The sequence below is a fragment of the Podarcis vaucheri genome (assembly GCF_965113315.1).
Source record: "Podarcis vaucheri genome assembly, chromosome: 9".
Taxonomy (NCBI): domain Eukaryota; kingdom Metazoa; phylum Chordata; class Lepidosauria; order Squamata; family Lacertidae; genus Podarcis; species Podarcis vaucheri.
Window position 1 is genome coordinate 13349487 of NC_138767.1, and position 15554 is coordinate 13365040.

At 45.0% G+C, this 15554-nt stretch overlaps 1 protein-coding gene across 2 annotated transcripts in view; it reads left to right on the plus strand.

The window, feature by feature from the left end:
* Window positions 1-15554, plus strand: part of BMP3 (bone morphogenetic protein 3) — a gene marked incomplete at its 5' end in the record, with an annotated part of 34750 nt that overhangs the window by 10307 nt on the left and 8889 nt on the right. For both annotated transcript variants that reach the window (XM_082236524.1, XM_082236525.1), the window contains one exon: window positions 9270-10180. In XM_082236524.1, the coding sequence (XP_082092650.1) occupies window positions 9270-10180 (911 nt within the window). The remainder of the gene's footprint in view (window positions 1-9269; window positions 10181-15554) is intronic.

The window sequence follows — 15554 nt, forward strand, 5'->3', positions numbered from 1 at the left end:
GAGTTCATCTTGAAAGAACTTAGAGAAGATCCGATCATAAATGAAAACATACATTGTATTAATTACGTTGTTTCGATACAATGTTCAGAAACAGCCAAGAAGGGAACTATTATTTATGGTTGTCTTTGGCACTGAACAACACTTCACCCCCACTCCCCGCGTGAACTGACACTGGGCATAAATTCTCCACTGAGAAGGCACAGTTAAAAGGACCTCCTCACATATTCCGTGTACACCTAAAAATGCAAAGTGTGTGAATGCTGCAAGCAGGTGTGTGGCAACAGACGCATCACACAGGTGTCATCAAACAGCCAGGATTAGCTGCATATCCCTGCCGGGTGTGCAGGTGAAAGCTGTTTTCTCCAAGGCTCCTGGTGGAATATAATTACTGCACTTTTAAAAACCTGTTGCTGAGGATATTTCGCACTGGTTTCAGCCTTTGTCTTAGCCGTGTGTATGTAGATATATAATCCTTGTATGCGAACTGGCTTTGAGATGTTGGGTTATATCCAACTATATTCTGCTCAGACTTGACCCACTGACATAAGTAAGCAGCGCCAGATTTAGGGTGGTGCAGGCGGTTCGGGCCTGCGTGGGGCACCAAGCCAATGGGGAGCAAAAGCAAGATGATCCATGATTGAGAAGAGCCATTTGGTGGCACCAAGTTTCGGCCTTGCTCAGGGCGCCATATTACCAAAGATTACCAAAGCCTGCCTCTGAAGAAAGCCATGTCCTCTAATTTCCGTGGGTCTTTTCTGTGCATGACTCAGTAATTGAATATAGACCTATCAGTAGAAAAGTGCTTTATATGTGAAGTGTTCCTTGGATGCATCACAGTGGGTAGTAATTGCAGCATCAGGACCTTTTCTAATTGTTTTCGAGAGAAAGTGGAAGGGCAGGGAGATAGTAAACAAAAAGAATGGCATGGGAGGAAGGTGAACTCTGGTAAATGAAAAAAAGAGGTTGTCTCATGTTGCAGTTTTATCTTAATGGTGGCTCTCAGGTCTAAAAATGTTGAAGGCAACTCATGTTATGTACTGAAGTTCTCACCCTGGGCCAGCAGGGGGATATTGTAGATAGTTATGCAAATGAAGGATCGAAAGTGACGTTCAGTGATTGGATAGTTTTAGAAAATTGCTACGGTAACGTTGTACTGGAGCTCTATATAAGCAGGCTGACTGAGCCCTTCAGTTCAGTTCTGTTCTGGCCTCTGAATAAAGAAGAGCTGTTTGAAGAATCGCTGTGTCGTCTGATGTGTTCACCCACAACTTAACAACTCAGGTTTAGAATGCCCTTTGTCAGAATGTTTTGATCAGTCCAACATCACAATCTGCTTTAAATTCTTGAGAAACCATCGTCCTTACTAGCTGGCCGCCCTTAAATGTGCAGTGATCTAAGACTTCCCCACCAAAACCAATTTATTTCAAATTGAATTTTGCAGTGTGGATAAAAATAGAAGTTTTAGCTCGAATGCCTCTCCCACCTTGTCGCTGCCTGAACTTTCTACACTTGAGATTCTTCAGTGGAGTGAAAAACTGAAATAGGCTACCAACCCAAACTGTTCCCTGTGTGCTATCTCTCTCTCTCCTCAACTGAATCCCACAAGCGAATATCTGCATCGGTGGTAGGAGCTTTCCTGGAATATGTGAATTCATTGGAAATAGCACATTTCTGGCCCCCTTCACTTCTTCTATGGTTATAGGGCAGTAAATTGCTAGTTATTTAATTGAATTATGCAGCAAATATCATTGTTTTGTTTCGTTTTACTGCTAGGAAGAGGTGTTTGTGTGGGTTTCAGCCTCAAGTGCCAAAATAACTTGACCCAGCCCTGAGTACTGTGTATCTTGACTCTGTGGTGGTGATGTTAGTCACCAGGCAGCAAAATGTCTTGGGGTTGCCTTGGCCAGTGTGGGAAGAGAAGATTTTTTTAGGAGGAGCAAAGTTCTCAGCAAAGTGTAAAGGTCCACCCTTTTTATATGAAATAGCACATTTTGAGAATGTTTGCTGTGGTTACATTAATTACACGCCTTATAATTACTGACTTATGCAAATGATAAGTCAGTAATTATAAGCTGAGACCCTACCTGCCCGCAGACTGTCTCGCCAGAGTGGTGCATGCTCTAGTTATCTCTCCCTTGGACTACTGCAATGCGCTCTACGTGGGGCTACCTTTGAAGTTGATCTGGAAACTAAAACTAATCCAGAATGCGGCAGCTGGACTGGTGACTGGGAGTGGCCGCCGAGACCTCATAACACCAGTCTTGAAAGACCTACACTGCCTCCCAGTACTTTTCCGAGCACAATTCAAAGTGTTGGTGCTGACTTTTAAAGCCCTAAACGGCATCGGTCCAGTATATCTGAAGGAGCATCTCCACCCCCATCGTTCTGCCCGGACGCTGAGGTCCAGCGCCGAGGGCCTTCTGGCGGTTCCCTCATTGCGAGAAGCAAAGCTACAGGGAACCAGGCAAAGGGCCTTCTCGGTAGTGGTGCCCGCCCTGTGGAACGCCCTTCCAGCAGATGTCAAAGCAATAAACAACTACCTGACATTCAGGAGACATCTTAAGGCAGCCCTGTTCAGGGAAGTTTTTAACGTGTGATATTTTATTGTATTTTTGGTTTTTGTGGAAGCCGCCCAGAGTGGCTGGGGAGGCCCAGCCAGATGGGCGGGGTATAAATAAATAATAATAATAATAATAATAATAATAATAATAATAATAATAATAATATAATAATTCTATTGGAAGCCGCCCAGAGTGGCTGGGGAAACCCAGCCAGATGGGTGGGGTATAATTTTTTTTTTTATTATTATTATTATTATTATTATTATTATTATTATTATTATTATTTTACTTTATCCATTAAGTAAATTTATGTTGCACCTTTCCTCCAAAAAAGCCCAAGGTGGAATACATAGTTCTCCCCCCACTTCCATTTTATCCTCCCAGCAACCCTGTGGGGTAGGCCAGCCTGAGAGATAGGGACTGGCCCAATGCTGACTTGATCCATGCTGACTTTTTTTCTCCTTTGGGAGCAACGGCAGAATACACAATGAATACACAAACAAGGGATGCGGGTGGCGCTGTGGGTTAAACCACAGAGCCTAGGACTTGCCAATCAGAAGGTCGGCGGTTCGAATCCCCGCGATGGGGTGAGCTCCCGTTGCTCGGTCCCTGCTCCTGCCAACCTAACAGTTCAAAAGCACGTCAAAGTGCAAGTAGATAAATAGGTACCACTTTGGCAGGAAAGTAAACAGCATTTCCGTGCACTGCTCTGGTTCACCAGAAGCAGCTTAGTCATGCTGGCCACATGACCCGGAAGCTGTATTCCAGCTCCCTCGGCCAATAAAGCAAGATGAGCGCCGCAACCCCAGAGTCGGCCACGACTGGACCTAATGGTCAGGGGTCCCTTTACCTTTACCTTTTACAGAAACAAATGTACAAATCCAAATATGATCCATATGCCACTTTACATCAGGCTAAATTTACAGGTGCAATCCAAGCAAAGTTAAACATTTGCTTTCCGTGAAAAAAAAAAGCACCTGCTTAACTGTGTTTCATTGAAATCAATGTGGATTAAAAGTGGTTCACTTTGGCTAAGATTGCACTTTATGGGTCAGATTCTGCTACTTGAGTCCCAGTGGCAGAAACCTGCACAAGGATTTTCTGTTAGCACAGTGGGGCTTTCCCCCTCTCTCCTCCCCTGTGTGCCCACTGGCCCCTCCCAAATTGGCATTTTTTTGCAGTGGGCAGGCAAGTGAACCCCTAGAATAGCACATGGGGGAATAGAGGGGGACTGTTCCCAGTGTATGGACTTATTCCCTAATAGGTGTGTTTAGGACTGCAGACTTAAAGAAGGCAGAACAGAGACCAAACAGTTATATTTAATGAACACTGTTAATTTGACTTCATCAACACTCAAAAAACCCCCCCAAACCCCAAAACCCTAGATCTCTGAAAAGTCATTTCAGGTATTACACCTGTCCTTGAGCCAATTACAACCATATGGTTTCCTACTTCTTTTTTTCAAGCTGTTCTTTTTCTTAGTTCAGTTTGAAACACCAGTCAAAAATAACACAGGAAATGAAGTATAGTGAACCTTACTAAGAAGCACAAAACACTATTGGGTTGGGAAGAGAAAAAGGAGGATTTCTTCCTTCCTTCCTTCCTTCCTTCCTTCCTTCCTTCCTTCCTTCCTTCCTTTCTTTCTTTCTTTCGCAGGGGGAAGAGGGCAATGAAAACAGAATTTCCTTCACCGTTCTTTCAGCTGCGCTTGCTTCAACGAAGTTTGGGCACCCTGTAAATGCATAAATAAAAACTGTGTCACTCCATTTCATAAACAAATTTACTGAAAATACATAAGGTACTTTTGTTATTTTTATAAAGGAGGTTTACTGGGCAAGTGAAAACAAAGCAAACGTAGAGCAGAATTGGAAGGAGTTACTAAGCAAGGCTTGAAACGGGGGGAAAGGCGGGGACCATTTGCAGACTTGCGCTTTCTACTTCTCAGTTCCACCTCAGAGCGCACTACTGGCGACCGAGTTATAAAGCCACAAAAAGAGGGTTTAATAATGGAAGTGCTGGTGCATTCTTAAGTATATGGGGCCAGCATGCTGCTTTAATATCTAATTTAAAGTAGGGCTAATGATGACTATATAACTAAGCAGCCCTCATTATTGCATCCCTTTTCACCCATGGGATAGATTTGGCAATCCATAAAAATGTCAGTATATCCTCTGTAAAGGTAAACATGCCACATGCTAGTGGACTTGTTCTAGCCCCCAGAAACATGTGGTAGTGATAGCAGCAGAACACAAGAGCACTCCCCCCCCTAAAGTTTCCAGCAATTGGTATTCAGAAGCGTTACTTGCCTCCAACAGTCATGGGGCAGAGTGTGGCCATCATAGACAGCGGCCATTGATAGCCTTGTTCCTGCATGAATTTGTCTAATCCTCTTTTAGAGACATCTAAGTTGATGGCCATCTCTGCTTCCTTTTGGGGGGAGGAGTCAATTCACTGGTGTAGCATGGGAGGATGCCAAGGGGTATTGCCCCAAGCACACGGACCAGAATTGGTGTTGGTTTGGGGTGAGATTGTGCCAATTTCCAGGGCAAGATCTAATGTGATTTCTGCAAGATCTTGCTGGGACTCGGTGCAATCTCGTCCCATATCAATACCACTTCTCTGCCAGTGGCGGAGGCAGCAGGGCAGGCAAGGTTGCCCATGCAGTCACCGTCTCAGGGGCTTCTGCCATCTGAGGCAACAGCCTCACACTGCTTAATGGCTGCACCGGCTCTGTGCTTCATTGCAGTCTGAATGTTAATTAAAAAGCAACAGCAATGATATTGAAGTGCATTTATATTATGCCTTTGTTGGGAAGCCTTGCCTTGCAAAATAATATCCAGCAGAATATTAATTAACCTCCCTTCTTAGTGCTTTGGCAAAGAGGAATCAGGATTATGCAAACATCTTCAGCTAGATGCACACTTTGGGGCATTTTTGCTTGCTCCAGGCGCTGCCCAGATAGCAGGTTTGCAGAATGCAAATGACAGAAATGTTATTTGCAAGGGAAAACAGATATTGGCCCAGTTTTCATGAAGCACTAAGCCAAACCATGGCTTACCGCAGATGAGCAAAACCATGCAGGCAAGGAGATTCCACCAGCTTTGGTCATTTTGCTGCCATGCTAAGTAAGCCATGGTTTGGCTCAGTGTGTCGTCCAAACCCAGACTCAGGTTTTGTGGGCTGCAGGTTCCCAACCCACCACAACGCACCACATAAAGAACTCCCCAGTGATCTTAACTATGCAGGTGTAAGTTCTTGACACAGGTTATTCAGTGCCTGGGACAATAGCTCTTGGGAGAGCGTCAGTCTATACATGACGATCTGCAGAATTCAGTGGCAAAGGTTTCTTTGGACAGCACCATGTAGCAAGCAACTGAGCCCCTTCCCTGCATGCAGAAAACTAATGTATCAGGGTGAAGGCTTTAGCTGTATCGCTCTTTTTCTGTGTGCTTGGAACTTCTTTTTTTTTTTTAGTGGGGCATCGTTGCATCATGCACTTTCCATAAGGGTGTACACTGTTCAGAAGAAGCCTTGTCATTGGGCCCTGCTGCCTGCCTAAATGGAGGCAAAGTGTGAGAGTGTTTCTGCTTCCCTACAGAAGTGCAAGGAGCTTTTAGGGAATAATAATAATAATTTATTATTTATACCCCACCCATCTGGCTGAGTTTCCCCAGCCACTCTGGGTGGCTCCCAATCGAGTGTTAAAAACAATACAGCATTAAATATTAAAAGCTTCCCTAAACAGGGCTGCCTTCAGAAGTCTTTTAAAAATAAGATAGCTGCTTATTTCCTTGACATCTGATGGGAGGGCGTTCCACAGGGCGGGTGCCACTACCGAGAAGGCCCTCTGTCTGGTTCTACAGTGTCGCTATTGAGTGGACTGGGAACCAGTCCATCAATTCCCTGTCCGCTCCTCTTCCCTCATGTGTCCTGTCCCCCCCCCTTAATTAATGCAAGCTGCTTTGGGAGACAATAATGGTCTGGAAAGCAGAATAGAGTAATAGGTAATTTACCTGTTGAATGTACCTGTTACAGTGTTTCCTAATGCTTCCTGATCACACACTCTTTCATTGCAACTGCAACTCCAGTGTCATGCATCAATAATGTTTAACTAATGTGGTTTGGAAACAATTGCACTGCCTCAGCCTGCCCTATCCTGAAGTGTTACTTTCTCAGTGCAGAGTTGGGTCAGCAGAAGCTTCCCCCTCCACGAGCAGAAGCAGACCCATTACTGCCTATCATGGGGCTGGATATATATTCTGTGTGTATTCCCACAAACCATATGTGAAGCACATGTGAAATTGGCAATCAGGCGTGTGGAGGTGGGGGAAGGGTACAAAGCAGCCCTTCTGTGAAAATCTGTCCGCATCCATCCATCACTCCATCATCACCTTGACACGTTTGACTCATAGTTAAGCAAAATCAGCCCTGTGCCAACGCAGAGACTGATTCAGCCATGTGAAAGTGCCCAAAATGACGGGAGGAGGAAATGGCAGCGATGGAGTAAGGAACACGCTTGCGATAAGTTATTTGCTTTTAACTTACTGCTGCAAATAAAAATCTAAAGGAATCCGATATCCAGGATAATCCTACAGCCGTGTTGATTCTTCCAATATGGTTCTGGCCACTAAATGTACTTAGAAGTTTTGTTGCAATCCATCAGCATAAATTTTGTTAATTAAAACAAAAAAATAATAACTATGTGCTTGATCTACTGCATCCTGAAGACCCAAGGCAGGTGTGTAGGTGTGTGTGTGCATGTGCAAAATTTCCAGTTAAAAACAGTCAAGATCCAGTAAAGCAAAAAACATTACATTTTCCTGGCTTTAAAATCATCCCGGAACAATACCTTCCCCCAGGAACCTGTGGCCCTTCAGATGTTGCTGGACTACAACTCCCATCATTCCTGATCATTGGCCATGTTGGCTGAGGCTGATGGGAGTTGTAGTCCAACAACAGATGGGGCGGTATCACTTTGGCTACCTTTGTCACTGCTGCTGCAACGTAGCACCTCCATCTTTTTCTATTTTTACCAGGGCCACGCTAACCAAACAAAGAGGTTGTAACTGAATGAAAAATGCAGCTCTGGGCCCTGTTTTTGAAATCAAGGGATGCTTTGCAAAGAAGAAGCAATCCCACCCCATGCCCCAGTCTTAAATGGTAACTTGGGACGTTAAATCCCATTAGATGAGACTGACAAGCAAGTGTTTGCTGGGTTTGCTGCTTTGGCCTGGAACTTGTCAGTTGTGTGATCACTGCTAATGCGGGGCTGAAAGCAGAGGAGAGTTATTTTTAATCCAGTTTGTTTTCCAGTTTGTGCAGGCACTACATTAGAGCTACAAATATGGGAAATGTAAAAAAAAGCAACTTGAGCATCGCTTGTGAGAGCAGCTTTCGTCTTGTGGTTTGGCTTCTGGGTCGTGCTTTCGACTTGGGCCGCTGTCCATGATTTAAAAGATGATGATTATCAAACTGCGTATCTGCTGCATGAAAAAAATATTTCCCCCCCTTCTCTTCCAGAGTTATAGGCATGTGTTCCTTTCTGCCTTTTCTAAATCAAAGCCAATGTAACATCACAGCATCTGTGGTGACAGCATCCGAGAACCAGCTTGCAGGAGTTTCCCTAACAGTTGCTAGCTGAAAATGCAGGAAAACAGTGACATCTATTGATGAAGAGCAGCAAGTGTTTAAAACATTGCAAAACCTGCTTTGGGTATCTTCAGTGGAATGGCTTTTAAACTAGAATGTGAACCTCTTGTTTGAGTTTCACTTCATCATTTTCCCACAACGTGCTCTGAACAGAACTGGAGAAAACAACTCCGTCTTCTTGCCTTTTCCATCTGGTTTAAATTCTACATGGAGTTGAGCAATTGTCACGCAAATGGCTCTTAGGTAGAGAAGACCATTTTGCTACTAACCTACACCTGAAGTAGGCTAAAATCCTAAAAGGGTGAGATCACTGACCAAGCTATCTAGGGACGAGAGTCTTCACTCTGTGCTATTTTGATCGTCTGTATGGGCTCACCAATTTTATAAGAAGGTTTAAAAAGTTGTTATAGGTCGCAGAGCACTAAGCTTGCTTCCAGATGGCACTCTGCAGCTGTTTAAATGATTGGAGCTCCAAAATGGAAGACAAGACGCACCAGCTAGAATAGCAGTTTTATTCTCAGCTAAGATTGCAGACTTTACAATTTGCCTTTATAATTCTGAGCAAGGGGGGGGGATGTGTCCCGGCAGCCTTTTCTTTTTCGTTCCAAGAAAGTAGCAAAGCAAAATCTGGTGTGTCCTTCCCATCTCATCCCCATCTTATCTTATCAATTATCTTATCTTTAAAAGACATCTGAAGGCATCCCTGTTTAGGGAAGTTTTTAATATTTAATGCTGTATTGTTTTAACACTCGATTGGGAGCCGCCCAGAGTGGCTGGGGAAACTCAGCCAGATGGGCAAAGTATAAATAATAAATTATTATTATTATTATTATTATTATTATTATTATTATTATTATTATTAATGAAAATGCATCCTTGCCAATTGATCAGCTGAAGTCCTGTTTTATCTATAGAATAAGATGCATCAGTTGAAGGAAATGAATGAATATCTGTTGCAATTAAAAATGAAATTTTGTGTTAAACTGACTTGTATGGTAGTCACAGGCAGATTACCTGACTTTTTCTATCCTCACACAAATGTTTTTTTCCTTCTCCTAGGGATCCCTGGCAACAAAGAAGTTCGGGTTTTTAACCTGACCTCCCTCACCAAGTCTGAAAACATCTTGTCTGCTCTGTTGCATTACTACGTTGGGGATCTCCAGAACAATAGCAATAACTGCCCTCATATCAAGGGCTGCTCTCGCCACGGGCACAGGAAGCCCGACATGCAGATCTGCCTCTCGCTGTTGAGTTTTCCTCCGTCGGGAAACCAAACTCGGACCCTGGGGCATTACTCCATCAACGTCTCCACTGCTTTCCGGGACGTCCTTTCTTGGCAGTGGAAGAACATCACTCAAGTCTTGAGCAAGGCAAAGCAAAACAACGACCTGCTCATTGGAGTCAAAATGGCCACCGTCGGCCGACACACCTGGAAGAACATGCACCCCAGCTACGAGCCGTACATTCTCGTTTACGCGAATGACTCTGCGATTTCGGAGCCTGAGAGTGTCGTCTCCAGCTTGCAAGGGCACTGGAGCCCGCTTCCGGCCAGCTTCCCCAAATTAGACAGCCATTTGAAACGTGGGCTGGGGGAACGGCGGCAAAAGCGCTCCGCCAGCGTCTTGCTGCCTCTGCAGAACAACGAGCTCCCGGGCGCCGAGTACCAGTACAGCGAAGACGAAGGTTGGGAAGAGAGGAAGCACTACAAAACGCTGCAGCCCCGGCTGGCGGAGAGGGCAAAGAACAAGAAGAAGCAGAGAAAGAACAACCACCAGAAAAGCCAGACGCTGCAGTTCGATGAGCAGACCCTGAAAAAGGCAAGGAGGAAGCAGTGGAATGAGCCGAGATACTGCACACGGCGCTACCTCAAAGTGGATTTTGCAGATATTGGCTGGAGCGAATGGATTATTTCCCCTAAATCTTTTGATGCTTATTATTGCTCAGGTGAATGCCAGTTCCCGATTCCAAAGGTACAGTATTTCTCTCTATATATATATATATTTATTTAGCCGTTTAGTCGTGTCCGACTCTTCATGATCCCATGGACCAGAGCACGCCAGGCCCTCCTGTCTTCCACTGCCTCCTGCAGTTTGGTCAAACTCATGCTGGTAGCTTCGAGAACACTGTCCAACCATCTTGTCCTCTGTCGTCCCCTTCTCCTTGTGCCCTCCATCTTTCCCAACATCAGGGTCTTTTCCAGGGAGTCTTCTCTTCTCATGGCCAAAGTATTGGAGTATTGGAGTCTCAGCTTCAGGATCTGTCCTTCCAGTGAGCACTCAGGGCTGCCTCTCTCTATATATATTTTAAATCTTGCTTTATCTCTACACAGTGTGGAAAAACACAGCCCCATCCTTTTAACAAACTGCACGTGGCTTTCTTAAAAGTGTCAATAAAATCCAGCTTGATTGTTATTAAACCATAGTATGCAGTAAGTGGGCTTTCTCTCTCCCTCCCTCTCTCTCTCTCTCTCTCTCTCTCTCTCTCTCTCTCTCTCCCCCCTCTCTCTCTTTCTCTCTTCCTAATGGCTAAGTAAGAATCCAGAACTGATTTACACAAAGATATAAAAATAAAGTTACAGGGGAGAATTACAGCAGGCTTTTTTTACAGAATTCAAATATGCTATAAATTGCTTATTGGGTAATAATAATGTGCGAACTCGTGACTGCCTGGTTAATCATCCCTAATATCCCCTGCATGCCCATTTCTAAAAAAATAATAAAATACAACCGTGTTTAGTGCTTTATAAAAGTTGCAGCCCACTTCTAAAACTGGAAAATAAGTGCTTCGGTTGGGGAGCAGGATGCCCTAAGCCACGAGGTTCCACTAGGGTGGAGAAAAAAATCACGCCATTGGCATGGGATGTTTCAGCTACCATCTGGATTCCATGAGTGGATGCCATGGTGCAGGTACCTGTGGGAAACTCACACCGAGGACCTGAGCAAAGATACACACTTCCCTCCTGTGGTTTCCAGGAACTGGTATTCAGAACCATTATAGTCTATTGATAGCCACCTCGTCCTCCATGAATTTGTCTGTTCATCTTTTAAAGCCACCCAAGTTGTTGGCCATCACTTCTCCTGTGGAACAGAGTTCCATACTTTAACTATTGTTGTTGTTGTTGTTGTTAACATTTACATACTGCCCTTCATCAAAAGATCTCAGTGTGGTTCACAAGATAAAAGCACAAATAAATTATTATTGTTAATTAGATTTACCGTATTTTTCGCTCTATAACACGCACCCGACCATAACACGCACATAGTTTTTAGAGGAGGAAAACAAGAAAAAAAAATTCTAAATGAAACAGTGGATGTATGATTTTTGTGGTTCATGCTGTGGCCACAGACATGTGATCTGACGGTGAGTTTGGGGTAGCCCAATGCAAAAATCCTGAGGATCTATGTGGATCCGTGCTTTGTAACCACATTTTTGCACCACAGCGGCCCCAGGCAACAGTGGGTGCATGATTTTGTTTGGTGCAAGCTGTAGCCATGGACATGCTATGTGATCTCATGGTGAATTTGGGGTGACCCAGTGCAAAAATCCTGAGGATCCATGTGGATCCATGCTTTGTAACCATGTTTTAAGTGGGGAGGGAAGGAAAAGCACTCAAGGGACAAGGAACACACGTGGGGTGGGTGGAGAAGGATGCTGTTAATAATGCAGAAGAGGGGTATAAGAGGAGAAGGCTCCTCTCCTCTCCCGCTTTGCTCCTTTAAAGCAAGCAGGCTCCCTGTCCCTCTCTCCTCCCCACTCAGCGGCTCTTCTCCAGCTTTGCTGTTTCAAAGCGAGCCACAGAGGAGGGAAGGAAGGGGAACCATGGATCCTCTGCTCACGACTGCACCTTACTTTCTAGGAGGGAAAAAGTGAGTGTTATGGTGCAAAAAATATGGTATATACTATGCATAATTTTAGTTACATGGGTGGCACTGTGGGTTAAACCACAGAGCCTAGCGCTGGCCGATCAGAAGGTCGGCGGTTTTAATCCCTGCGACAGGGTGAGCTCCCGTTGCTCAGTCCCTGCTCCTGCCAACCTAGCAGTTCGAAAGCACGTCAAAGTGCAAGTAGATACATAGGTACCACTCCGGCGGGAAGGTAAATGGCGTTTCCGTGCACTGCTCTCGTTCGCCAGAAGCGGCTTAGTCATGCTGGCCACATGACCTGGAAGCTGTACGCTGGCTCCCTCGGCCAATAAAGCGAGATGAGCACCGCAGCCCCAGAGTCGTCCACGACTGGACCTAATGGTTAGGGGTCCCTTTACCTTTTTTACTATGCATAATATGAAGAAATACTTACTTTCACCTGTCCTGAATCTTTCAACATTCTGTTTCAGTTTCGTTGGGTTTCCACAAGTTCTAGTGAGAGAGGGAGAAAAATCTTTGTCCTCTTTTTCCATGTCGTTGTTATTACTGGCGCTCTCCCGAAGTTCAGACCTATCTTGTAGTGGCTCATCCAGGCATCCTAACCCCCTCTTGCTGCATGCCTCTTTCCACAAAACCTACGCTAAGAGAATGGCAGCCAGGCAGGTCAGTGTGGAGAGCTTTGTAAGCAGCAACCTAATCTTTTAACTGAAGGGGCGTTTTCACCCCCATCGCTCAGCCCAGACACTGAGGTCCTCCTCTGAGGGTTTTCTGCTGGTTTCAGGGAAGTTACAGGGAACCAGGCGGAGGGCCTTCTCGGTAGTGGCACGCTCCCTGTGGAACGCCCTCCCTTCAGATGTCAAAGGAGATAAAGAACCACACTGGTACCTCCGGTTACGAATGGGATCTGTTCCGGAGGCCCGGCTGTATCCCGGAAATTCCGTAACCGGAGGACCGCTTCTGTGTACACATGTGACACCACAGAGCACTTCTGCACACATGCGAGTGGCAAACCCACTTCCGGGTTTGCTGCATTCACAACTCGAAAGTTACGTTACCCAAAGGTAACGTAACCCGAGGATCCACTGTACATAACTTTTGGAAGAGATCTGAAGGCAGCTCTGTATTGGGGAGTTTTTAACGTTTGATGCTTTATTATGTTTTACATATTCTGTGAGCCTCCCAAAGTGGCTGGGGAAACCCAGCCAGATGGGCGGGGTATAAATATTATTATTATTATTATTATTATTATTATTATTATTATTAACAACTCTTGGGTGCCCCTGGCCATGTCGGCCATGTCGGCCCTATCATTAGGCAGAGTGAGGTGACCGACTCAGGCAGCTGATGTTGGGGAGCAGCAACGAGGTTCTGGAAGGCAAAGTGCTTGACCCTGTGGCCCTCAAGTGCAGTGAATGTTGAAGTTGCCAATGTTGAAGTAAGATTCAGTTGCCCATTTCCTCAGTTCCTGTGCCTGGAACGGTGTGTGCAGATGGCTGCCTTTGGTTTGGGAAGGAATTCTCCTCTGCTGCTGATGCCGTATGACAATGGTGTGTTTTTATTTTACATTTTTGGGTTTCTGATTGTTAATAGGCCTTTTTTTTGTTATTCCACCAACATTTGACCTTTCACAAAGCCCTGAAGGCTGCTTACAGTTTGAAACAACACCCCAAGAATACTGCGTATAAAGCCACAAAAAATTGCAAAAAAATTAAACATCAGTAACAACTGCATTTAAGCAGAAGAACAGCAAACGAATGTCATGTTAGAGTCCCCTAAAGTCTCGTGAAACAAAAGATTTTGTCATTTCCCCATATAATGTTTCAAAGGATTGCTTCTGGTAGACCTCTTCCTTTCAAGTGAACTCTAGAGGAAAGGCACGTGGTGCATCCACTGGGTTGAAAATAAGTAGGGCTGATTCTGGCCAGTGCCTGGATGGGGCCTAGAGATGTGCAGTGGGGTGAGGGCATTTAGAAACATTAAATGCAGTTTGCATTTGGTTTGCTCTCTGAAGTGCAGTCATCCTGTGAAATTTGCACTTCTCTGAATTTTGCAATGCAATGCCAGTCTTCTCATAGAACGGTACAGTTGGAGGGGACTCTGAGGATCATCTAATCCAACCCTCTGCAATGCAAGAATACGCAGCTCTCCCATACGGGGATCGAACCTGCAACCTTGGCATTATCAGCGCCATGCTCTAACCAACTGTGCTACTTGGGCAAGGAGGACTTTTCCTTCACATTTTTGCAAAGTGATTATCCCTTATCTAATGCACCTTTGTGCGATATTTTCCCTGACATAATGCACTTTTACATGTCGTTGTCACTGATAGATGCATTTACACCCACCTTAATATGTGCTTTTTAATACACATTACTTGGCTGGAGAGCTGCATTGCAAAATTCAGAGAAGCGCAAACCGGGGAAGGATCGTTGCGTTTTGGTTTGCTTACCGTGTTTTTCGCTCTATAAGACGCACCTGACCATAAGATGCACCTAGTTTTTAGAGTAGGAAAACAAGGGGGGGAAATTCTGAATCAAATGTTGTTGAAGAGGCTTTGTGCGGCTATCCCTGAAGCCAGAACAGCAAGAGGGGTTTTTTTTGTCACTGTTTCGGTTTCAGCAATAGCTGCGCAGCCTGCATTCGCTCCATAAGATGCACACACATTTCCCCTTACTTTTTAGGAGGGAAAATGTGCGTCTTATAGAGTGAAAAATACAGTATTTTTTTTCACAAGACGGCTCACCATCTGAAGCGCAAGTTCAGCCGGGTTGCCTTTAAATGTGAACTGCACCAAATTCTTCCTCCCTTCCTATGGACTAAGGGTGTGACTTGATACAAGGCAGCTTCTCTGCTCCTTTGTAACTACTCACACTTCTTCCTTTTCCCCTTCCTTGCCGTGTTTCCATTAACCCCCTCTCGCTCGGGTAGGCATCCTGGATATCCAGATGCAGACCAGCTGGGAGCTGGGGGAGATAATAAAACCGGAGAGGTGGAGAGGGGAAATCCATGTGGATTTGAATCATTACCACTCTGTCTGTCTTAACAGCCCTGCTTTCATCTAGCTTCCCAAAAACATGTCCGTAGGTGTCTGAGGACACTCATCATTTTATTTTTACACTTCATGTGTTTTCTACAGGAAACACCTGCACAACACCAAAGGTGGCTGTTGTGCAAAGTCTTGAGCTGCTCTAATGCAGAGACAAATATATGCGCCGAAAAGTACTGCAGGCAGAGGACTGGGCATTCCAACAGTCCCACACATAAAGAATTGCTACTCAGAGGGAAAGCTAGGACGAAAAATTGCTTCTGAAAAGGAATTCCTCTTTCTTATCTACTCTGTAGCTCAGGGGTGATGGAGAACCTCAAGCCCAGAAGCCCAGGAGGCAAATGTGGGGCCCTCTCTGGATGGCTTTTGGGAATCCCTACAGGCCACACCCTCCTGGAGTGCTTTTTCCTGCATGGAATGTGTCATTGACCTGTG